The sequence below is a fragment of the Microtus ochrogaster genome, unplaced genomic scaffold (genome assembly GCF_000317375.1).
Source record: "Microtus ochrogaster isolate Prairie Vole_2 unplaced genomic scaffold, MicOch1.0 UNK2, whole genome shotgun sequence".
Taxonomy (NCBI): Eukaryota; Metazoa; Chordata; class Mammalia; order Rodentia; family Cricetidae; genus Microtus; species Microtus ochrogaster.
In genome coordinates this window covers 17,576,100-17,600,623 of record NW_004949100.1, presented here as the reverse complement: position 1 = coordinate 17,600,623, position 24,524 = coordinate 17,576,100, and the positions used below count along the sequence as shown (strand labels likewise).

Sequence of the window (24,524 nt, the reverse complement as noted above, 5' to 3'; positions counted from 1 at the left end):
CGCAATTTGAAGACCGCCAGGCACAGAAAGAAAATGTCTAAGTCAGGAAGGCATCTGTATAGGAAAATGAAAAATGAAATTATTTCCATTCTGCTTCTCTCACACCTGGATTCTTCTCCAGACAAAATGGGTCGGCAATTATAATGCTAAGTTTAAAGTCTAATGCATGAAGGAGCCACATTTTGGACAGGAAGAAAAAAATTGTATATTGTCATAGCTGTGGCTATGTATTTAGTTTCTAAATAAGTCTGTAATTTGCAATTTGTTAAGTTTGATGATCTGGGCTGATAACATTCAGGAATTGTTAGACAAGGTGGTGGTCGGGTCTTAAGTGAGAGCATATTGCTATCATCCCTAAGACGCCATCCTTGCTTGTGGATTTCTTTATGTGCCTCCTACTTCTCTGCTGGCTCCCTTGCAGGCCAGAATCTTCTACCCGGTTATTATGTACACCCGGCTTCCTCTCATGGTTTGGCATCATTGGGATAGTATGCATCACTGGTAATGACACTGTCTTGTCTGCGGGTCAGGAGGGCTCTGGAGAGCCAGCCATCCAGTGTGCCACGCTACATTTGAAGAGATAATATTGTTCCTGGTGAAGGTTATTCGGCTGCCAAGCAGCCCTGGTTTTAAAAACAGAACAGCTCCTCCCAGATGACAGGACTTAACAACAGCAGAATGGCAGGCAGCCTGATCCTTCCTCCAGACAGCAGAGAGGGCTTGGTGTGTGGAGGGGCAGGAGATAGCCTAAACAGTAGGGTGCATGACAGATAGGTTCAAGCTGAGATATGCAGGAGGTAGCACAAGCCTGGCATTTGCTTGTGTATATGGGTGCAACAGTTTGCCAGCTTGAGCAGATTGTTAGAAGGTGCCATCTTCAAAGGCTCGTCATGAGTAACCACGATGCTGTGATGTGTGTGCATGGAATTCAGGGAAAAGCAGGTACAGTCGGTAAGGAGATGTCCTCTGTTAGAGTCCAAGGCAATATGAAACTCTGGGTCTCAGTTGTCAAATCCTAGCTTCTGAGCAGAGGGTGGGGCATGGACAGACAGGGACACATTACTTCTCGGTGTTGCAAGGTGAAGCCTTCTCAGACTGAATGATGAAGGCAGGCATGTCTTGAAAACACAGTATTGTATGAGTCTCCCAGCTCAGATCCAGCCTACTGCTGACTGGCTCCTAGATACCAACGTTCTATAGGCAGAGCCTAATGGGTGTGTAATGGATGTCTCGGGGCTGTGTTTCTCTGTCTCTCGAGAAGTTCACAGCTCTAGGCAATGCCTTTGATATATCCCATGTTGCTAGGATCTAGATTGCTGCTGAGAGGCATTCTTGAACAGTTGAAAACATGTAAATGACTAGACACGAAGTGACTTTACATTAGAGTAGCACAGACACAACAGATCCGGAGGATGCTAATGCATGAAGCATGGGACTAGTGGTTGGTCATATGTGCTTCTTCTTCCCACCCTAGCTTCCACACACATGTTCACAGACACTACCCATATGTAATCATACACATTTACCACAATACCATTCTTACACACTACAGACATATACATGATAAACACAGTCATGCCACTTATATGTAGATAAACATGAATACCACTCACACCACGGACATACGTATATCAAACATGAATGTATAAAAATAGTTTTCTAGATGAACTAACAGCATTTAGAGAGGAAGAGAGGTCTGAGCAGAAGACATAGTGGGTAAAGCACTTGCTATACAAACAGGAGGATCTGCATTTTGGTCTCCACCACCCATGCTAAAGTCAGGAACTGCCATGGGTGTCTGTAACCCCAACACTGGGGTGTAGACAAAGGTAGATCCCAGAGGCTGCTTGACAGATAGTCTGATAGAGACATGATCTTCAGGTTCAGTGAAGAGACACTGTCTCAAAATGCACAAAACAAAACAAAAAAAATGAAGGGAGAAAGATAGAGGAAGACATCCAATATTCTTGCCTGGCTTCCACATACACATGCATTCACAGTCACATGCACTTATACACACATGCGTACCCCCCAACGTACCTAACCACACAATCACATATACACAAATTAATCCATTAATCAAAAAATGAGGCTCCCCAAGCACTTCAAAAGCATTTTAATGTATAATAAACAATTACAAGTTATTTTATCCGTACATTTCTTTCCACTAGCCAGTAAACCAAATTAGAGGAAAATAGCTTGAATTGCAAGTATCACCCATCCTTGATTGAGCGTTCCTTGTGTTCTATGTCCCTACTTCGCCTCAACCCTACGACTTTCTGAGATGGTAACTCCCCATTCCCATTTGTAAGCTCACAAGTTCAAGAGCAAACATGCCTTCAGAATTCCTTGATCCCAAACTATGTTCCCAATTTCCTAACTGGTCAGCCTCAGGAGCAGGAGCAGCAACAACTGTGGCTGTTGAGGCTGGGGCTGGTGGTGTTAGTAGTGGTGGTGGTGGTGTGTGTGACTTTTTCAGTGTCCCCTGGACAGGGCAGTGATGTTACAAAGGTCTTGAGGTTTTTAAGATCTTGAGCCTTTAGTTACTTCAGGAAAGTGGCACCTGAATTTCTGTACATTAGAACCTGTTTGCTTCTCTCTCTCCAGAAGTTCCCTAGGTAACTCCCTGCTTTCTTCTCCTGATTCAGCTGGCCTCCCAGCAGCTCCAGGTGGAGAGAGCTGCAAACAGAATTCAGATTCCTCTCATGTCAGAATAAATTTGGCCAGACAATATGCTTTTTAATTCCTCATTTTCCAAGGTTTCTGAGCTAGTCATCTATAATTTGACTGATCTGAGAATTTTTAAAATTTGGATCACCAAAAGGATATACACAATGATATGTCAAAATTTTGCTTCAAACCATAAGCCTTGCTAAGAGGGGAGCCCAGAAATTCAGGGTCCAGAACTCCTGTCTAAACCCAGCCAGTTTCTTCCTCTATCCCTCTCCCTCTCCCCCCTTCTCTAGAAATAAAAAGATCCAAGTAGAAAGTTGTGACCATCTGGCAAGGTTCTGACCTTTGAGCTCTCTCAACTTTGCTTTTGAACAGTGAGGTAGGGAAGTACCATGGCTACTATTCGTTGCCAACCTGACAGGATCTAGGCATGGTCCCCTAGAAGAAAGTCTTTGGTCACGTATTTTAGAAATACGTGAGGGAATTTCTAGTCTTAACTAAGTGGAAAGACCTTCCCTAGATTGGTGGCATCTTCCCATGGGTTGAGGTCCTGACCTGAGAAGGAAAAAAGCAAGCTGAGCATTTGCATTCACTCCTTTCTGCTTCCCAATGGAGGACTCAATGTGACCAGCCAGACCATGCTCTGCAGCCACAACTTTACCACCATGATACCCTTGGATCATGAGTCAAAATAAACCCTCTCTGCCTTAAGTCGCTTTTGCTGGCATTTGCCATAGCAATGGGGAAAGTGACTAATTAAAGGAAGAAATACCCATTTCTAAAAGCATTAACAATTGTCTAGAGAGAGGATGCCCACAGTGATATGCTGTGATTCTTAGAGGCTGATGGCAACACAGACAACATTCCCATGGAAATCTCTGCTAGTGGTTTTGCTTGATTCAGCCAATTATCTTAGCAACCAACCACCAATAGCACCTTGCTTCCTTCACATTCCACGACAAGCACATTCTTAGCTCATTTTAGTTGTAAAAGAAGCCCATCTGTTAGGTGGTGTTACGACACAGAGAGGTGTTCTTGTGGGATGTTTGGACTACTTTTTAAATGCGTGACAATATACGACAGGTAAGAGAAGAGCACAGGGCAAGCCCAACACTCCCAGAATTCTCCCCTCTTCTCCCTTTCCCTCCCCTCTCCTCTCCCCAGAATTCTCCACTTCCCTCTCCTTTCCTCTCCTCTCCATTCCTTCATCCTTGTCTCTTCTCTTCTCTCCCCTTCTTTCCTCTCGTTCTCAGTTTCTATTCTGAGCTCCCCCTTTTGATCTACGAGATGAATATGACCCCTTCCCTAAACCAACCTCAATATCAGACACTTAATGCTGCTGCTGCCGCGTCTTCTCTAGCTTCATGCCCTCGAAATGTTTCAATAGAAAACCCCTATTTATCGTTTTTATTGTTAAAGAACTGTAAATTCCATTTTGCAATCATTCAATTTTTTTCTATAGTTAGGAGAATGAAGAAAAGGAAGAAGAGGATTGTCTAAGAAAACTAGTTCATTTCCCACACTGTCTGGGGCTCTTGGTCACACATTACTGATATTTTCTTATCTTTAAGATGATGATGGTGCTCCAGGTAAGCACAGAATTCCAAATGAGGTCAGGATGTTAGATAAGACTGGCACTTTAGGTAAGGGTAGATTTCCTGGTGTTGGTAAGTAGGTAGGTGAGATAAGAAGGTCTGGACAGGAACGAGGCTGCACACACACCAACTGTGGATGAGAATGGGGTAGCTGGTAAAGATGGGGCTGCAAGGGGAGATGGGGCTTTAGTTTAAGGGTAGAACTTCCACTGAGAGTGGGAATCCAAATGAGGACAGAACTTCTGGTGCAGATTCAACCATAGGGATGAGGGACCATAGTCAACAAGGGAAGACGGTATTCCAGGGGGATACGAGACTCTGGGTGGGGATAGGACTCTGCGTGAATTTGGTCCTGAAGGTGAGGATGGATGCAGATTAGGGAGGATCCTAGCTATAATTGGCACTGCCATGAAGAATGTGTAAATTTGGTCCGATAGGTGGGGTGACCTGATGGTCAGGGTGGGTTGCAGGTAATGCTGGTACCGTGTTAACAATGGGATTACATGTGGGCACAAGGCTGTGGACGAGGATAAGTATTTGTGTGAGTTTGGTCCTGAAGATGAATTTCAGATGAGGACTAGACTCTGTGTAAGGACTCCATTCTTCAGGTGATGATAGTTTACTAGTAACTATGGGAATAGGGAGAGTGTGGAGCCACAGGTGAGGATGGAACTATGGGTAAGGATGTAACTGTGGAAAAAGATGGATCTGCTGAAGTTGGGAGCAGGGTCTCCTCTACCGGATAAGATCAGCCAGTCCCCTTTCCATGGCTACAAGGCAACCGAGAAAGACAATCCCACCCCCATACACATTGAGTGAGGACCACTCTACAAGAGAAGTGGGGTTGCTTACTTAGATTGTCTTCATCCTCCGTGTTTGTGGTTCCAGGACTTAGGTACTTGAAGGGAGCGAGGAAGGTTGACAATATGCTTACTTTGTCTGGAAAGAGAAAGAAGAGGAAAATGCACTTTGACATCGAGTTTCAGGAAAACTCAATCCTTTCATATGTTCTGATTACCAAAAGATTGGATGAGGGAGGAGGAAAGATAAACGTGGCTCGTCTTTTTGGCTCCATCTTTTATTGGATATTTGACAACATTTTATCAAATTCCGCTCTCCATTCATTTTAAAACCTTAGATTTCCATCTTTCTTCCCTTCTTTATTTGTCTTTGGTACCTTCTATGCTCTTGTTCCACATCCTCGAAAACTTTAATTGCATTCAGGAGAAGAACCTTTCATCTATTCACAGGTGGGTGGGCTAACACCTGTGAAACGTTTTAGAAAGTTAAATTAAATAATTTCAGAATTAAGAGAGAATTGTCACGCAAAGGATTTTCCCAGCTCCCCCACTCATGTAACATTTGCTCTGAGCTCTTGAATGATATACATGAGGTAAAAATAGTAGAAAGTTAGTAACACACACATGCACACAAGGGTCATGTCACTTAGTGGGTATATTAGTAGAAGTACTAGAGGTGAGGATTAGGCCAGAGTTAGGTAGAGGTCCTGAACCATCCTGGGGATGCTCAAATGTCATTGACACCGATGGAATTCCAGGGACCCAGGAATAGCTGGCTTTCTTCATCCCTCTTGTCCTGGTTGATGTTTATTCCCCTCTGTAGCCTAGGTTGGCCTTGAGCTTGATATTTTCCAATATCAGCCTCCCAGAGACTAGAATTACTTCTGTGCACCAATATGCCCAACTGGCAATTCCTCTCTTAAACAGAGAGGTGAAGGAATTCTAGGTGGGATGTGTTATTGGAAAACACACTTTAAAATAAGTAATAAAACAAGTCAAAATTTCTTATTTTAGAGGATTCCACTGAGCAAACTATACAGTAGAACCTGCGAGTGTCTGCTCATACAGCACCTGCTCTCTATCGCCAGAGCCTCAGTGCAGGGGACTCTCGGGATCCCCACTCTCCTTGTGTCTGTTTCGTTATGAATCTGGACCACAGATGAAAGGACTACTATAACTTGTTTGTTGTGATACAGCATTAGAGCCATTGCTGATCTTCTCTTAAACTGATTGGGGCACTGGCCATGAAGGACTTGGCTGCTGTGCTGTGCAGGGGTCTTTCCTTCTCCTCTGCAGTCTTTCCCACTCGAGGGCAGGATGTTTTAGTGGGGGTCCCTGTGTTCAACATTGCTTCTTGTCTCTTGCTGTTATTACAGTGGTGGCCTGCCTGTATCCGTATTCCCATTTGCACTTGTACCTTGATCTAAGGGCAGATACCCATGAAATGCTCACTGGTGGCTTTAACTGCCCTTAGCCTTCAGGCGACCAAACTCAGGATGGAACGTGCTCTTTTCTTCCAAGGCTGAGCCTATTTTCTTTTTAGCCAAGCTTTCCAGAGGCCAGGGGAGATCACATTGAAATTCATCTCAGAGCCTGTTAACAGCTGTTGTTTCCAGTAGAGACAGGCACCAATATAGTGTTCACACAAAGAAAACAATAAATAACTCTAATATGAAGTGCCTGCTCCTCCTTCCTTCTACCAAACATGAAGGATCAACGCAGCAAAGACATTGCTCCCCCCGAGTTCTCATCGCCCAAGCTCATTTACTCCAACAGAATGAAATACCTTGCTTGAGTTATAATTTCATTAAGTGAGTCCAATAACGTTGCACAAAGACTGTGGAAGCTCAAATGATTTTGTCTGGAGGATCTTGAAATGAAATTATAATTTTTTTAATAAAGCAGGAACACCAGCAAAACCCCCACAAAATATACCAAACTATTTCACAGCAAAACTGTGAAATAAATAAAGGCTGTTTCAGATCCATCCAAGTCTTCACTTTTTGTCATTGCTGTTTTTTCCCATGTCTATCAAACAAAAAGAGTGCATCCAGTTAAAACCAAATTTCAGATGAACAATGTTTTTCAGAGTCCATGTATTCTCCATATTGTGTGATGCAAGTATAAACCAGGGCAAGTATTTATTGTTTATCTGAAGTTCATGTTTAAGGCAAACAGGTGTGGACTGACATTTCTCTAAGGAAGATATTCTACTGGCCAATGAGCACTTAATGATTACTATCAGCAGTTATTGAGGACATACAAGTGCAAGGAAAACCACAATGAGACACCGCACCACACCCACAGTATAGCTATTGGAAATGTTCAGAAAACAGAGTCCTGGTAAAGGTGTAGGGAAAGTCAAAGCCTGAACTCTGCTGATGCTGACACGAAGCAGGGTTTGTGTGAATGCAGCCATCCCTCTCGTAGCTCTAGAGCTTAAAGAACTAAGAGCTTCGCTTCACAGTAGCATAGAGACAGAGGTACCAGTGTCCACTGTCAGATGAACAAATAACCAAAAGTAGGGTACACCCTCATTGTGGAGTGGTGTTCAGCACGCAAAAGAAAGAAGCCATACAATTTCTTCCCATATGGTTGCAATTATGGGCTTTAGAGTAAAGGACAAATGCTGTATGATTGCATTTTATGCACAATCTGAAAAGTTGAAGGCACTGGGCTGTGAGAAAGGAGATGCCAGTTAAAGAATGTAAAGCTTTCACATATGAGAGAACAAGGTCCTGATTCCCTAACAAACAGCATCACGGCTGTAGGTAACAGCAATGCATTGAACACTTGCTACTTAATGAGATTAGATTGTATGTCCTTAGTATGCACACACACATGCACACACACATGATGGTAACCTAACTATGATAATTATACAATATATATTAAATTATAATAAGCTTTAAATATATATAATTTCATGACCCGATTAAATATTTTTAAATTAAATCATAACCACATCAAAGACAGTAAAACTTAGCTGAATGTCCTATATTTTCTTTAAAAATATTTATCTGTTTTATGTGTGTGAGAGTTTTCCTTGCATGTATGTATGTGCCCTTGGAGATCAAAAGAGAGTATTGAATCCCCTGGACCTTTAACTATGGATGGTTGTGCCTTACCATGTGGACGCTGGGAACGGAACCTGGGTCTTCTGCAAGAGCACGTATGCTCTCAACCACAGAGTCATTTCTTCACCCATCAACTAGCCTATATTTTATCTAGTAGTCCTAATGTCTTTTGAAGTCTTATTTTCTCTAGTAGATTTTATATCTCAAGAACCAGCTTCTACCAATCAAATGAAGGCAACCAAATAAAACAGGGAATTCAGACATGGACAATTAAAGAGCCAATTTTTATCTGCTACCAGCATTGCTTTACACAAGAGAAATACGTCTTCATTCCAGAAATAATGGTGTTTAAAATAGAACTTAACACATCATTATAATATTCTCAGAAAAGGGAGAACAATTACATTTTCAATGTACAGAAAAACTGGAGCTAAGTTATTTGATGTCAGTGTCTTTCCTCATCTCCTTCTGGATGCCTCTTGTCCATTCGACATCTTATTCAACTGGCTCACTGTGGATGGAACTTCAGTACTCAACTGGTTCTCATAAGTTTCACGGACATCTTTCGAAAGCAGATTTCATGCAGATTGCTAAATGAAAGATAGAGGCTATATTTTCTTTGACCCAATTCTCAGCATTTTGTGTATATGAAGAATTTTTCCTGCATTGGAGTTTTTCTTTTTTTTATTGATTTTATTGATCTATAAATTTTTCTCTGCTCCCCTCCCTGCCTTTCCCCTCCCCTTCAACCCTCACCCATGGTCCTCATGCTCCCAATTTACTCAGGAGATCTTGTCTTTTTCTACTTCCCATGTAGATCCGTGAATGCCTCTCTTAGGGTCCTCATTTTTGTCTAAGTTCTCTGTGATTGTGATTTGTAGGCTGGTTTTCTTTGCTTTATGTTTAAAAACCACTTATGAGTGAGTACATGTGATAATTGTCTTTCTGGGTCTGGGCTACCTCACTCAATATGATGTTTTCTAGCTCCATCCATTTGCCTGCAAATTTCAAGATGTCATTATTTTTTTCTGCTGTGAAGTACTCCATTGTGTAAATGTACCACACTTTCCTTATCCATTCTTTGGTTGAGGGGCATTTAGGTTGTTTCCAGGTTCTGGCTATGACAAACAATGCTTGAGCACATGTCCTTGTGGTATGATTGAGCATCCTTTGGGTATATACCCAAAAGTGGTATTGCTGAGTTTTGAGGAAGGTTGTTTCCTAATTTTCTGAGAAATCACCATACTGACATCCAAAGAGGCTGTACCAGCTTGTATTCCCACCAGCAATGCAGTAGTGTTCCCTTTACCCTGCAACCTCTCCAGCATAAGTTGTCATCAGTGTTTTTGATCTTGGCCATTCCTACAGGTATAAGATGGAATCTCAGAGTTGTTTTGCTTTGCATTTCCCTGGTGACTAAGGATGTTGAGCATTTCCTTAAGTGTCTTTTAGCTATTTTAGATTCCTCTGTTGAGAGTTCTCTGTTTAGGTCTGTATTCCATTTTTTTTTTAAATTCGGTTACTTGTTCTTTTGATGACCAATTTCTTGAGTTCTTTGTATATTTTGGAGATCAGACCTGTCTGATGTGGACTAGGTGAAGATCTTTTCCCATTCAATAGGCTGCCATTTTGTCTTGTTGACCATGTCCTTTGCTTTATAGAAGGTTTTCAGTTTCAGGACGTCCCATTTATTGTTTCTCCCAGTGTCTGTGCTACTGGGGTCATATTTAGGAAGTGGTCTCCTGTGCCAATGCATTCAAGATTTACTTCTCACTTTCTCTTCTATGGGATTTAATGTGGCTGACTTCATGTTGAGGTCTTTGATCCATTTGGACTTGAGTTTTGTGCATGGTGATAGATATGGATCTATTTTCATTCTTCTACATGTTGATATCCAGTTATGCCAGCACCATTTGTTGAATATGCTTTCTTTTTTTTTCCATTTGATGTTGTTTGCTTCTTTGTCAAGAATCAGGTGTTCATAGGTGTGTGTATTAATATTTGGGTCTTCAATTTGGTTCCATTAGTCGTCCTGTCTGTTTTTATGCCAATACTAGGCTATTTTTAGTATTGAAGTTCTGTAGCAGAGTTTGACGTCAGGGATCGTGATGCCTCCAGAAGTTGTATGAATTCTATTTACACTTCTGATTGCCTCTCAAACTGACTTGTTGGTGATGGGCCAAGGGGTTCTTCAAGGAATAGCCTGGAAGAACCCGGCTGGATCCTTCCTGCTCTGAGGCCATTCTTATCCTTTTTTTTCTTAGCTGTAGCTCACGCTGGTTGATGTGGTCCCCTTGGAAACTGACCTAGATAGCATGGCCCTCGTGGGGAAGAGTAGGCTGCATTTCACCAAAGCTTGGCTCATAATTAGCCAAACATTATTTTAAATGCATTGCTTGAAATGTCTTAGGACACTTGCATTATAAACCATATTACTTGTATAACAAATAACTTTGCTTTTATTAAACCAACTGTGTATTTTTTGGGAACATATAGGGAAGCATTTTCAGGGTATGGAAGGATTTTTATGGAACCTCAGACATGAGAGAGCTAGAATTTGCAAGGCAGAGAACTAATGATATTATCAGCATTATATTAATTTGGAAAACTTCTGTGCTGAAAGATGTACTTACTGGAATAACTTGTGGCTATTTAAAACTCTTTCTCATCATGTTTAGAATTTAAAACATCTCTGTAGATTAATAAATTATGTATTGTTTCCTGTCAACATTAACAATCTTTGAAAATTTATTTCATATATACTGTAGCTTCCCTATGCTTTGTCAAAATTTTGGGGGTAAATATTATCTATACATATGACTGTAGCTTATCTTTCACAAAGAAGACATGTGAACGGACCAGCAAAGTTTCATTTGGTAGCAGGGATTTGTGACTCCTTGTTGGGGAATATTATTTTAAGGTGTGTTGCTTTTGTTTATGTTGCATTTGTTTAACTCTGTGAAGCTGTGTTACTATGCCTGACTAAAACATCTGAGGAATAAACGGGGCAGGCAGAGAAGATAAATAAGAAGAAAAACATCTGGTAATGGGAGAGGAAGGAGGACTTCAGTGGCCAGCTACCTAACTACACGGCCAGACACAGAGTAAGAAGGAAAGAAAAGGTATACAGGAATAGAAAAAGATAAAAGCCTTGAGGCCAAAGATTGATGAGATGATTCAAGTTATAAAACCTGGCAAGAAGCAAGGCAAGCTCAGATTGGGTGTTCATAACTAAGAATAAGCCTCTGTATGTGATTTATTTGAGAGCTGTGTGGCGGGTGCCCCAAAAGAGTAAGAGAAAAAACATCACACAACTCCTACAACGCTCCACCCAGAAGAATGCTAGTTATACTGAATATTAAGAAGCATGGTTTGAATATGTATGCTAACATAGTTCTTTGCCAAACCAATATATCTGTCTGTATTGAAGGTACTTTGTTAGGATAGGAGTTATCATATACAATTAGTGAGGAGCTGATTTTCTTCTCTGATGTACTTATTCCAGGGAAAGAAACAGAGACATTGACTCTATAGCTAAATGAAACACCTGGGCTAATCCACAGTGCTATGGACTTGCCCACATTCTTATCTGGGGGCTAATGTGTTTAAGGAATTCTTTATCCCTCCTCACCTCGTTTTTAAAATCCCAGAGTGAAAATGTCTTTGCTGCCAAAATTTCTGGATTAATCGACCTTGTATTTCCTTTATCAAATTTATCTTTTTGTGTTTCCTTATCTGTCACATATTTAAATCAAAGAGAAAAGTATCATCCTTGATTTTAAGGCATATAAAGAAAAAGAGTCATGTGATGAATGATATGATGATAAAAGACTTAAAGATTAATATTTAGAAAAAAATATGTGTTTACTCTAGAAGCATTCACTTGGACTGTGCTCATAAACAGAAGTGATCGTGGTTAGCTAAAATGCAGTGACAGATCATGCTGAGGAATATTCCCACTTGAGAAAATAGAGTAGGTGGTGCTTCTTCCTTTACTGCCCAAAGCTGAAGCCATGAGTTGACACCACTGAGAATAGGGTGCAATAACTCCTCAGTTTGTCTTGTTGTTTTCCTGTAGATAAAGAGGGGGAGTTGTAGAGGGATTATCCTTTCCTTTCTTGTGAGCAGTGCCTATGAGCATGTTATTAGATCTCAAGCTTATGCCTAGGTCTGAGAGAGAGCAGGAAGAAAGGCTCATTAACAAGGGTGGAAACGCTACTGGCCACTATGAGTTAAAATAACACAAAATACACGAAGGGACCGTTTGCAGAGGTTGGACAGCAGGTGGTGAACAAAGACTGTCTCTGAGAAAAGGGAATTGTTTTCTAGTAGAAAGGTAGACCCTACGATGTCCACAGTGATATCCTCAAGTTGATCTAAGCAAAGAATAAAGGTTGTGCCATTAAGATAAGTAGAATTTGAGGGCAGAAGGAAGCTCCACACAGAGAGATAGGGCTCCAGACATGGCTGGGGTTCCATGCTGTCTTAGCTATACACAAGCGATTGGAGACTGTGAGCCTGGCAGAGAACGGTTTCAGGGGATCTTAATGCAGAGGGAAGAGTCAGGAGGTTGCAGAGTAATGAAAGTAGGTGTTTTGGTTAGAAGGAGGAGAAAGTTTGTTTAGTAGGAATCTTAGAAAGGTCATGTCTCAGGATTGGTTATACCCTAGCTGAAATGAGCAAGCCTACTGACTGGTAACAAACTGCTCCCCAGAAGAAAAGTCAAGAAGACACTGCAATACCCAAACACAGAATCTTTGGTGTCTAGAAGGTAGAAACAGTGTTAATGATATTGTGGATGAGAAGTCAGAAAACAGAACCCCAGTCAGGAAAATCTCAGGCATAGTACTAAGGTAAGATAATGTTGAAATTAGCAGTAATGTCTTTATATGGATGTTATAAGAATCTTTAAGAATTTTAATGAAGCCAGGCATGGTTGAGCACACCTTTAATACCAGATTTGAGAAGCAAAGACAAGCAGATCTCTATGAATCTGAGGCTAGCCTGATGTACATAGAAAATTTCAGACAACAAAGGATACATATTGAGATCCTGCCTTGAAAACAAACAAACAACAAAACAACAAAAAAGAATTTAAAAAATGTGGACATAATGAGTGAATAGATGGATTGTTGGTAGAAAAGACAAAATTTAAAAATAAAGTCTAAAAGTGAAACATTGAAGCCAAAAACTGTTATATTTGCAACAAAACATTCACTAGATTAGTGATTAGCTAAATAATCTTACTTAAAAATTCTAACCCCTGTTACTTGAAAAAATATATGCATAGTTAAAAAGTCAAAAGAAGTGTTAAAATATAACACTGGGTGTTGCTACTTGATGCTGGGTATAGTGGTAATCCAGGAATAGAGAGGCCAAAGGAGCAAGATTGCTGCAGTCCAGATCATCTTGCAACACATAGTGAATTCTAGATATACTTGGACTACAGAGTGATGCCCTATAATAAACAAACAAATAAAAAACAAATCCAAACCAAAAACCAAACAAACCTTAAACCAACAAACAAACAAAAACTAACAACCCTATAATATAAAACAAAGTATAACTCCAAAACAAACATGAAAATAAAATGAGTGATTCATTGAAAAGATAAGGAAGGGAAAAGTAACATGGGATAAATAGAAAATAAATTAGCAGTTTGATAAACCTAAATCTAAACATACTATAATCCTATTAAATATAAATGGATTATATACTTCAATTAAAGTGCAGAGATTCAGATTGTATTGAAAGTCAACCTGACTGATGTCTGAAAGAAATAAGTTTCAAATGTAAAGATTATAAACATACTGAATATGAGAGTGTATAAAAAGATACATCATGAAAGTACTAATCATAAAGAAAGGTAGATGGCTAAATTAACAATAGACATTGTAAGTCTTGAGATGAAGAAAGTTACCATGAATCAAAGAGACAACTTATCCTGGTAAATCATCAAAAGGACAACTCTGAGAGTGCATTCACTTAGAGTTTCAAGCACCATGAATCCAAAACTAACAAACTTAAACTGAAGGGTAGACAATACACCATCATCGAGATTTTAACATTCTTCTCTCAGTAACTTAAAGGGGAAGTAGGGAGGAAGGATGGTGTGCAGAACAGGAAGTTTTAACAGAGTCCTCAGCTAGCCTGAGTACAATGACAAGCACATAATATTCCAGCCAACCGGGGAAGTATGTACTTTCATTTCCCTCTCTCAAGGAACAGTGACTGAGATAGGTAATTTGTTTAGAAATAAAACAGGTCTTCATAAATTTCAAAGAACTAAAACCACGAAGGCCAATTTTTGGCGATAATATGATTATATTGTTTAAGAATAAAAATTCAACTAAACAAAACTTTAATAAATAGTAATCATACTATTAAAAGCAAAAAGGAATCCATAGACTGGGATTGTGCTCTTAAAAGTCCCGGAGTATATTTGTGCCCATCGTGTAAGAACTCTTATAACTCATTAACAGAGACCATAAAATCCAATTATCAAGATATTTGAACACAAACTTCACAATAGAAAATAGATGTATTGCCAATAAATTCACCAACTTGTACTGAACAACATTACAGCTTGAGGAAATGCAAATTAAAACCACAGTGAGATATCAATGCAAAGTTTTTAGAAAAACTTGCGTTTAAAAAGACTGCTAATACTAAATGTGGAAAAGACGCAGAGATAAAATTCACAAAGCGCGTATTAGTAGATCATATGTGTAGCTGTTAAATATACACCTGACCTATGACCTATCAACCCATTTCTAGATTTTTCTCAAGATAATATCAATGAAATAGCTATCTTCATAAGGGATTTGTAAAGAGGCCTTTGTAGAAACTTTATGTCTTATGACTCCCAATTCAAACTATCTCAAATGCGCATCAACAGAAAATGGTCAAATGAATTGCAATACATTTATATGATGGCGTAGCACAGAGCTAAACAAAATAAAATGAAATAAAAGGATTGAACTGTCAAACTACATCATGCTATGGCTGTGCCTCTGAAGCATTAGATGGAGGGGAGAAAACAGTCATGAAGAGAAATGTGCTACTGGATTGCATTGAGAAAGTTCAGAGCAGGCAAAAACACCTTCATGGTGAAAGAAAATCCTTCTTCTGTGGTGTAACTCTTTGTTTCTGCAAAACGCTTTGTGGTGAGGGTCATCAGGCAGCCTCCATGGTTGAGTTACAGGGTGGCTGGAAAGAGGTCATGAAGAGTATTTCTGGTATGATGGAAACACATTTTATGTTGCTAAGACTATGGGCTTTGTGTGTATGCATGTGTTACGGTATAGATATTAAAACCATGGGCTTTATGTCTGTCTGCAGGTATCACTAAACCACAACCTTCCAGATTATGTAAATTACACTTCAGTGGTTAAAATGCTAAAACACAAATCATAATTGTACAAAAAAACAAATCCTCCAAAGCCTCAAAGTATCAATTTATCAGAAAAAGGGAAATGGAGGCTGGGGTGTATGCTATTTCACCTATAAAGAAGGGTCAGGATAGCAGATGTTGAGTGAAGGGATCGACTCGGAAGAATAAACTATATAGCCACTTACGGCCTCATTTATCAGGATTTAGAGTCAGAGTTTATTGCCTGTTTATTTTATAGTTGTGAATACTTAGATCTATTAAAAAGCCCTGACAATAGAATAAGAAAAACAACGATAACTTATAGCCTCAAAGATAAAGTGTAGTTGGATTTTCTTTTACTCTAACCCCATATTGGAATGCCAAAATGTTGTTGGTTGTTTTTACTCTTTTTACTCTTTCTGGGGACCCACCACTCAGTCCCCAAATAAATCACACACAGAGGCTTATTCTTATTTATAAATGCCCGGCCTTGGCTTGTTTCTAGCCAGTTTCCTTAACTTAAATTATCCCTGTCTACCTTTTGCCTCTGGGCATTTTCCTTTTCTTACTTCTGTATATCTTACTTTCACTCTTACTCCAAGGCTGGCCGTGTGGCTGGGTGGCTGGGTGGCTGGGTAACTGGCCCCTGATGTCTTGCTCTCTTGTCTTGCTCCTTCTCTCCTTGTTCTTCTCCCCCTCCCTAGATTTCTCCTCCTATTTATACCATCTGCCTGCCAGCCCCACCTATCCTCGCTCCTGTCTTGCTATTGGCCATTCAGTTCTTTATTAGACCAAAAGGTGTTTTAGACAGGCAAAGTAACACAGCTTCACAGAGTTAAACAAAAGCAACACAATTTGGCATCGTTAAACAAATGCCCCAGTCCATAAACAAATGTAACACACCTTAAAATAATATTCTACAACAATAAAATCTCTTGGAACCATTCTTAGAGTTGTGGGAAGGCATGAACGCCGAAGTACCACCAAGCGGAAAGTCTCCTCTGAGAACTGAAGTGAGATTTCCAGAAAGTTGAAAGGCGAGGTCAGAATCAGGATGGCTGGGCACACCTGTGCAGCCCCGAGGACTCAGCTTATTCACAGAGACCATTTCAGGGGCTGCAAAAGCTTTCATTTTCTGCAACCTATTTGTGCATGAAAATCCTGGGTTTTTGCTCTTTGTTTTTAAACAGCATCTCGTGTAGCCTAGGCTGCACACTGGTACGCAAACACTTCACCCCACTGAGCTGTACTCCCTGACGAAACACCCTTCTTAAAGCAAGTAGGATGACTAGACAATCTCTTACAATAGGGACGTGCCAATTGCTAGAAAACTCATTCATGCGAAATAACATATGCACTAGAAAGTTTAATGAAAAGAGATGATTGCTAAACTATCTGAGACCTTGATCTTATCATTTGCCTCTAAAAGGTGCCACCAAGTATAGGATGGGCTATTTCAAAACCACCTAAAGTGAACACGTTAGTGCTGTCCTCGTTTTAAAAATTGGAAGTGAAGTTTTTGTCCTCTTGCAGGCCACATACATTTCCATCCAGCACAGCTATCCTGAACGATTATGTAACTGGAAAAGGAGGGTGACAGTTGGAGCCTACAGAACTCCGTTGGTACCCTTGGGCTACAATACTTAGCCTCTTTTGTAAGTTCTGTTCTTATGTTTCCTTTTGCCAAAACACACTCTGACAGATGGCCTCTCTCAAGCTTGACCCAGTTTCTTCCATAACTGTATAGTCTAAGGGAATGCAGGTATGTCTTTAACTAAATACTGCTCCTGTCTAAACACAGCCTCAAATAAGCATTAACACATGGGCCACCCCCAGAGTCAGGAAACTAATTAACCCACATGGGATTGGGAGACGACAATGGCATTCTGGGAAAAAGGCTAAGGGTCCTATCTGATGGCGGAAGAGGAAGTGAGGTCAGAGACTCGACAGCTGTCCTCGAGGGGGCAGACGCCTCAGAGAGACACGATGCTCCACTCTTGCGGGCAGAGGCGAGAGCTGCTCTCTGAGGCACACGCGATGAAGCTCCGACCCAGGATGGACGTAGGCTAGAAGCTTCCCGGTAAGCGCACCTTGGGGTGCTACACACAGATGATTGGAAATGGGTTAGTCCAGGAGCGAGAGTTAGCCGAGAAAAGGGCTAGAGCTAAAGAGCCAAGCAGTGATTAAATGAATACAGTTTGTGTGTTGTTATTTCGGGCATAAGCTAGCCGTGATGGCTGCCGGGTGGCGGGAAGCAGCCCACTGCCCATTACTACACTATCTTCATACTCTCAGGAACTTTTAAGTGCTGTTTTTAAGATCCAGTCCCATGAACCACACAAAGCGATTCCTCTAGCTTTAATGAAGACCCTGGGTCAACACAAAATTTTGTAAAACACAAGAAGATTCGAATTCTCATTGGTGATTGCAGAGAGGAAATATCTTCAGACAACTTCAGAGAGGCATAGAACTCAGGTGTTTGGTTCCTGAGAGCATCCAATTGAAAAGGAGACCAACCCGGAGCACCAGTTACTCACTGGGCCGCTGTGTGGGTTCAGTTGTGTCCTCACAATTCATCTGACGTCTTAAAACTTAGTTGCTCGGAATGTGACTGTTTGGAGGTAAGGCCTTACAGGCGGTGACTGGGCGAAGTAAGGTCACCAGGGTGGGGTAGCTATCTGTGAGCCAAGAAGAGAGGCTCAGAGGAGTCCAGCCCCTGGCAATGCCTTCCTTTAAGACTCAGCCTTCAGAATTGTGGGGCAACAACATTTCTCCAGTTTAAGCCAAGTGTGGAATTGTTGCAGCAGCTTTAGCTAAACAGTATGTCCTTCAGTAAGTATTGATTTCCTGCAGATAATTACAGGGTTATACATGCTTTCAAACTGCCTCACTCTGACAGGATGATGCAGAGTCCTGTGTCCTCGGGGAGGCAGCTTTTACAAAGTAACTGATGGGCCAAGGCCTAGTACATGATCATGGCTGTGGTTTAAGAAGCAACAGAGCATCAGCTCTCAATATGTGGGTCACGACCCCTGCAGGGGTTGAATAGCAGATGTCCTACATATCATAACAGGAGCAAAATTACAGTTATGAAGTAGCAACGTAATAACTTTAAGACTGGGGGTCATCACAACATGAGAACTGTGTTAAACGGTCACAGCATTAGGAAGGCTGAGAACCGCTGCTGTAGAGGATTTGAATGTAGTCTCTCACAGGATGTCTTGTGAGGCTTTCGTCTCAGAGAGAGGAGAGCATTCTAAGTAGGAGGAGCAGCAGGTGTGAGGGTTCTGAGTAATGATCCAGGATCTTAGTTGAGCTTCTGAAGTTAGTTTGGAGAGTTCTCCGTTGCTATGAATATGGAAACTTGAGGCAGTAATGGGTTCAGAGTTTAAATTGGTAGTCTTGGAGATAGGTAGCAATGGAATTTCTGGGTGGTAAAGAGATGATTAGGGGGTAAGGGAGGGAGGGAGGGAGGGAGAGAGGGAGGGAGGGAGAGAGAAAGAGAGAGGAGAGAGAGAGAGAGAGAGAGAGAGAGAGAGAGAGAGAGAGAGAGAGAGAGACTGAGATTCTTACTCAGACAGACCCAGGTCCCTCAGACTCATCTCTATAGTGTTCAGAAGGATAACCAGCCGGTAATTAAAGCAAGGTAGACGATCCATTTGTTACCTCCAGCTAGACACAGAGGTAACATTGTCTCCATTGCCAGCTGAAATAATCCTTCCAGTCTAAGGCCCAGAGAACATTGCAGAAGAGCAGGTAGGAAGAATGTTAAGAGCCAGGAAATAGGGAGAAAGGCAGTCAGTGAGAACCCATCTTACAGACATGACAGCCAATACAGTCACGAGCTCACAGAAGCTGTGGTTACTTGCACTGGGCCTGCTCCTCCTCAGGGTTGCCAAACTCATTGTATTTAACAGATCCTGCATCATCCTTCATCACTAAGCTCCATCAGCCCAGGAAGAAGTGTTCAAGCCATGAGCCTGGGGTTGATGAGGATGCATTTAAGACTCAAAGCATAATGCTTATAGGAATCAGTCTTTGTGGAAGTTGCAGTAAGCTGCTGGCCATGCTGGGGCTATTGGGAGCCATGTAAGCACAAACAGGACTTCTGTTTTTCAGAGTCCCATGTATCCTAAGCTGGTTTTACTCTTGCTACGTAAGAGAATGACTTGGAACTTCTTCTGGTCTTCTGACCTCTACTTCCCAAATGCTCACATTATAGGTATATGCCACCATGTCTGGTTTTATGTGGTACTGAGACAGAACCAAGCACTTTGTTTGGCCTAGCTCCATAAAAGCAATCTCTTATCCACAGGCATTAGAAGCATAGCTATTGGTTTCTTTCTTTCTTTCTTTCTTTCTTTCTTTCTTTCTTTCTTTCTTTCTTTCTTTCCTTCCTTCCTTCCTTCCTTCCTTCCTTCCTTCCCCCCTCTCTCTTTCTGTCTTCCTTTTCCTTTCCTTTTTCTTTTTGTTCTTTGAGACATGATTTCTCTGTGTAGCCCTGACCATCCTGGAACTAGCTCTGTAGACGAGGCTAGCCTTAACCTTAGAGGTTCTCCTGCCTCAGCTTCGCCAGTGTTGGGATTATAGGTGTACACCACCACTGCCCAGCTATTGGTTTCTTATATGGCAAAATATATAGCCTTTGTATAAAAATTGTCCTTCATTTTAAGGCATTTTGTTCTTCTTCTATGTAGTTGCCCCTCACAGAATCTTCTTGTAGCAGTATGAAATCATGTGACTTGTAGGTTTTGGACCAATTACTGTCGTGCTGTGAAAAGCTTCCAAGACCATACAGACATACTTGACTTGATATATGCAGCACATTCCAATGAACTTTGGCTTATTTTTAGAAATAGGGAAAAAGCCTACATACAAACAAGCAGACACCAGATTGTTCCATGTACACATCCAGATGTGAAAGACGGGCAAAGATACAGATGGTCTGACAAATGATTGACAGGGTAAGGTGGATCTTTGCAGGAAAATGCATTTAAATTAGGAAAAGCTTCTCAAGGTATATGTTCACACTTCCCTTGGAGGCTTGCAGTTTTCTAAATGATATGCCAAGGCATTCTGTGGCTTTGCAGTAGTCTAAATAATTTCCTCATTTTAGAGTCTGGGAATGGATCTTTTTAGAATTGTATATATGGCATGACATCATTCTCTACATTTGACTTTAGCATTCTCAGGCAACTTTTCTGTTTGGGTTCCACTGTAGGCTCCTTGACTTTATTGCTGACATGAAGGTCATAAATTTAAGATAAATGGATTATGGGGCCTGACCTATTGGCATCATTACCTACTGCCCCCTCTGCTTGAGATATCTGAAATGACCACACCAGGACTTGTAAGATGGCTTAGGAGGTAAGGGTGTATGCCACAAGCCTCAAGACCTAAACTGGGAAGGGCTGACTACTTCAGGTCTTCCTCTAGCCTTTCCACACTCACTCTGAGGGTCTGCCTCAGTGACGGGATGGTGTGATGGGGAGCAAAGGCCACACAGAGCTCAGCTGCCACATCATTTCAAACCCTCGAGAGCAAGTGGCTCACGCAATAAATTATTCTCTCAGCAAAATCAATGGGATGGAGGCTCTACAGAGTTATTCCTTCAGCAAGTGCTTCCTGAACCCACAACTTGTAAAGGATTTGTCTGGGCAATTCATCTGTTTATAGCAGCAAATGCATCCTGAAATTATTTAGTCACTTGGAAAGTTTTTACACAAACTACAGTATATTTCTTAAATTGAGAAACAGTATCTATTGTCTATTTATTTAACTCTTACGTTTAAGTTCTAAAAACACACGCTGGCACAAGCATCCAGCATCCCTTGTGACACTCACACACATCTGTACACATTTCCCTTCTAATTTTATGTCACTGTAGAAAATGACCTAGCTGTTCTTTTCCTCTGTGATACAGATTTGTTTCTTCTTAGCTAGACTTGAGGCAAAGTTTCTATACACTTGAGAGGACCCAAGCCTTTTACAGGTTTAAGTGTCAAAGTTTTACAGCTGCATTGTGTCCATCTCTATCATAAGTAGTTCTTTTTGCTGAGGGACTATTTGCTCCTGGGGGAGAAGTTTGTAGACACCTGGCCTTTTGTTGGAACTGCACAACATTCTTTTCCTTTTGTTATCACACATGATTTTATTAAAAAAGAAGAGAATGATGTTTGCATGTTCTTATGTGTACAGTTACACATGTGTGTGTGTGGAGGCCAGGGGACAACCATGGCTGCCATTACTTAGGTACCATCTACCTTTCTTTTTTTCCTTTTTCCTCTTCTCTTCTTTTCTCCTCTCCTCTTTCTTTCTTTCTTTCTTTCTTTCTTTCTTTCTTTCTTTCTTTCTTTCTTTCTTTCTTCCTTTGAAACAGGGTGGCTTACTGGTCTAGTTCTCACCTAGAATACTAGACTGGCTACCCAGCAAGCTCCAGGGATCTACCTCATTCTATCTTCCCAGCCCTGAGATAACAAGTAAATGCCATCAAACTTGCCTTTTTTTTTTTTTTAAAAAAAAACCCCATATATTCTGAAGATCAATCTCAGGTCTTTTGCTTGCAAGGCAGGCTCTTTACTAACTCAGTTATCTCTTCATCTCCATCATTTGAGTTTTTGACAGTTACACCATGTATTGCTATCCTTGAAATGGAACTAGAATTGCAAGCCACATCTGCTGCAGGTCTCTTCATAGGCCCTCTAATTCCTCATCTCTCATTCCACTATAGAGCATATTTCTCAAGATCTGGAACTTGTGGAAGCCTGCAACTCCTTGTCTTGCATGGTAGCTAGTTTTACCCTTAAGTTTTTGTTAACGTGCTCAACCTTTCTGTTGTATAAAAGGCACAGTGCCTCTCATGAGTACAGCTTTTGCTCTGCTTCACTTAGTATTCACTAGGGACAGGGTAAAACCTGCCCCAGCATGTCTTGACCTGCCCCTGTTTGTCTTGTCACTCCAGTTTGATCTTTAATAGCATCATGCCAACTCATAGCTGTCCCAGTTTGGAAAACATAGTATAAGGTCACCCTACCTGTGAACAAGGCTCTCATTTGATGATAGTGCTGTATGTGTTATTTAACCTCAGATAATATTATGTTTTTAAAGCTAAATTCTTTACTTCTACTTGATATTTTAATGTATAGTTTAAACTAATTTATAGTTTAATATAGTTATATATATATATATATATGGATATTTAATTTATAGGCATTTGATTCCACCTGTTCAAATTGAATATTCTGACCCATTTAGTGCCATCTACTCAAGGTCCAAATTAGGAACCTTTGGGTCACTTCTATTGTCTATTTTCCTCATCCCTTGTGATAAATAGGTATATCTTCTTGTCATTTCTTTATTCTTTACCAGGCTATCATTACCTTAACCTTTCTTTTGCAGTGATTTCTTACATATCATGTGTATCTGTACTTTAATGTGTGTCCCAAACCACTCTCCTCCAGTGAGGAACACCCAGAAGTCTAGGAGACAGGAATAGTATGGTGTGCTTGGAGTTGCATTGTTGGTTATTGTGGTTGGGCAAGGGAGTTCAGAGTGAGCGGCAACAGAGGAAGTGATCAGAGCGGAGATGAGCCCTCCAGGGTTCCATTTGCCATATAACAATGCCGAGACTGACATAGAACATTGCAGGATTGAAGCAAGACTGGCAGGGATGAGATTTGCTTCCTACAAAGATCACTATGTGAATATTGAAGTGAGAAGGAGCAGCGTCAATGAATAAATTACCCTTATGATGGGTAAGGACTTACACAGATGAAAGGGACATCTCTTCTAAGAGGAGAATCTGCACCTGTATGAGGAGATACGACACATAGACAACTCTATTCTTCAAACCTAAGCTATCTTTTCTAAACTCACCATGCTGAAACCTCACAGTTGAAGATACTGCTTTGAAATGAAGCCTACTGCAAAAGCTGGATGCTAAGCTCCACTGCCGTTAATAAGTGAGAAAGTGTGAGAAAGTGGCTGTCTTTCCCCCATGTTTTGCATCTGAGGTCCAAGATGGCTTTGAGTGTAGATTGTGAGTCACTGAGGTCTTTTCTGGCTTTTTATCTTATCCTTCTGTTTTCCTTAAGCACAACTCCCTCCTTACTCTTGACTCATGTTCCTGTAATAGAAAACAACTTCCTCTGTATGCTATTTCCCAGTGGGATTGTCTCTCCCTAAAGGATAAGGCAAGTCTTGGTTGGTTTTGAATGGCTTAGGCAGTTTTGAGTTTCAATACACATGTAAGCTACGAGACCTTGCCCAATATTTCTGATCTCCTTAAATTTCAGTTCAAATTATCACCATCACCATCAGCCTTGGAAGGGATGATGTCTATGTCCCATTTAGGGTCAAGCATCTCATCATCACCATCGCCACCCATCATCAGTATCATTATCATCATCACTGTCATCAGCATCGGCATTGGCATTGTCACCATCATCATCGCCATAGTGATCAGTATCTATGTCATGGGCGTATTGTGCAACTTAACTGAGATGTGTATCTGAAAGGAAACATGGCACAAACTCAAAACATGTTCCTAATCATTAGCTTTCTATGGTTATGAAGTCTGACTACCTCTCACTGCATCTCACAAAATAAACTCTTTTACCTTGTTTTCTGTAGCTCATTTTACCATGTGCATTTCTGAAGTCAATTGGATCTAATGTTTCTTTTAATTTCACTTTCTATTTTATTAAGATACTGAATTGAACTCAATGACTATTAGAAATAAGGCATGAAACCTCCTAGCAAGTCACCTTCCTTTCCTTTAACTTTAGTTTGCCATGGTGTCAACAGTGCTCTTCAATGTTGTTAGAAATTTGGCAGCTTCCTCATCTCTTATAGGGATCAGACATTCTAATAACTGCAAGGGGAACAATGATCTCAAGAGTAATTGTTTAGAGAGCAGGTCAAAGTGTTAGTACCTGAATTTGCAAGTCTAATTGAATTACTTCTCTTAGATTGAACTTCTAGCTAATGTATGAAAATGATACTTATC

The 24,524-nt window shown here is 40.8% G+C and overlaps 1 protein-coding gene across 2 annotated transcripts in view; it reads right to left on the bottom strand.

The window, feature by feature from the left end:
- Adarb2 (adenosine deaminase, RNA specific B2 (inactive)) overlaps positions 1–24,524 on the bottom strand; it is a 560,555-nt gene that overhangs the window by 179,634 nt on the left and 356,397 nt on the right. For both annotated transcript variants that reach the window (XM_026788354.1, XM_026788353.1), the window contains exon 2: positions 5,121–5,207. In XM_026788354.1, the coding sequence (XP_026644155.1) occupies positions 5,121–5,207 (87 nt within the window). The remainder of the gene's footprint in view (positions 1–5,120; positions 5,208–24,524) is intronic.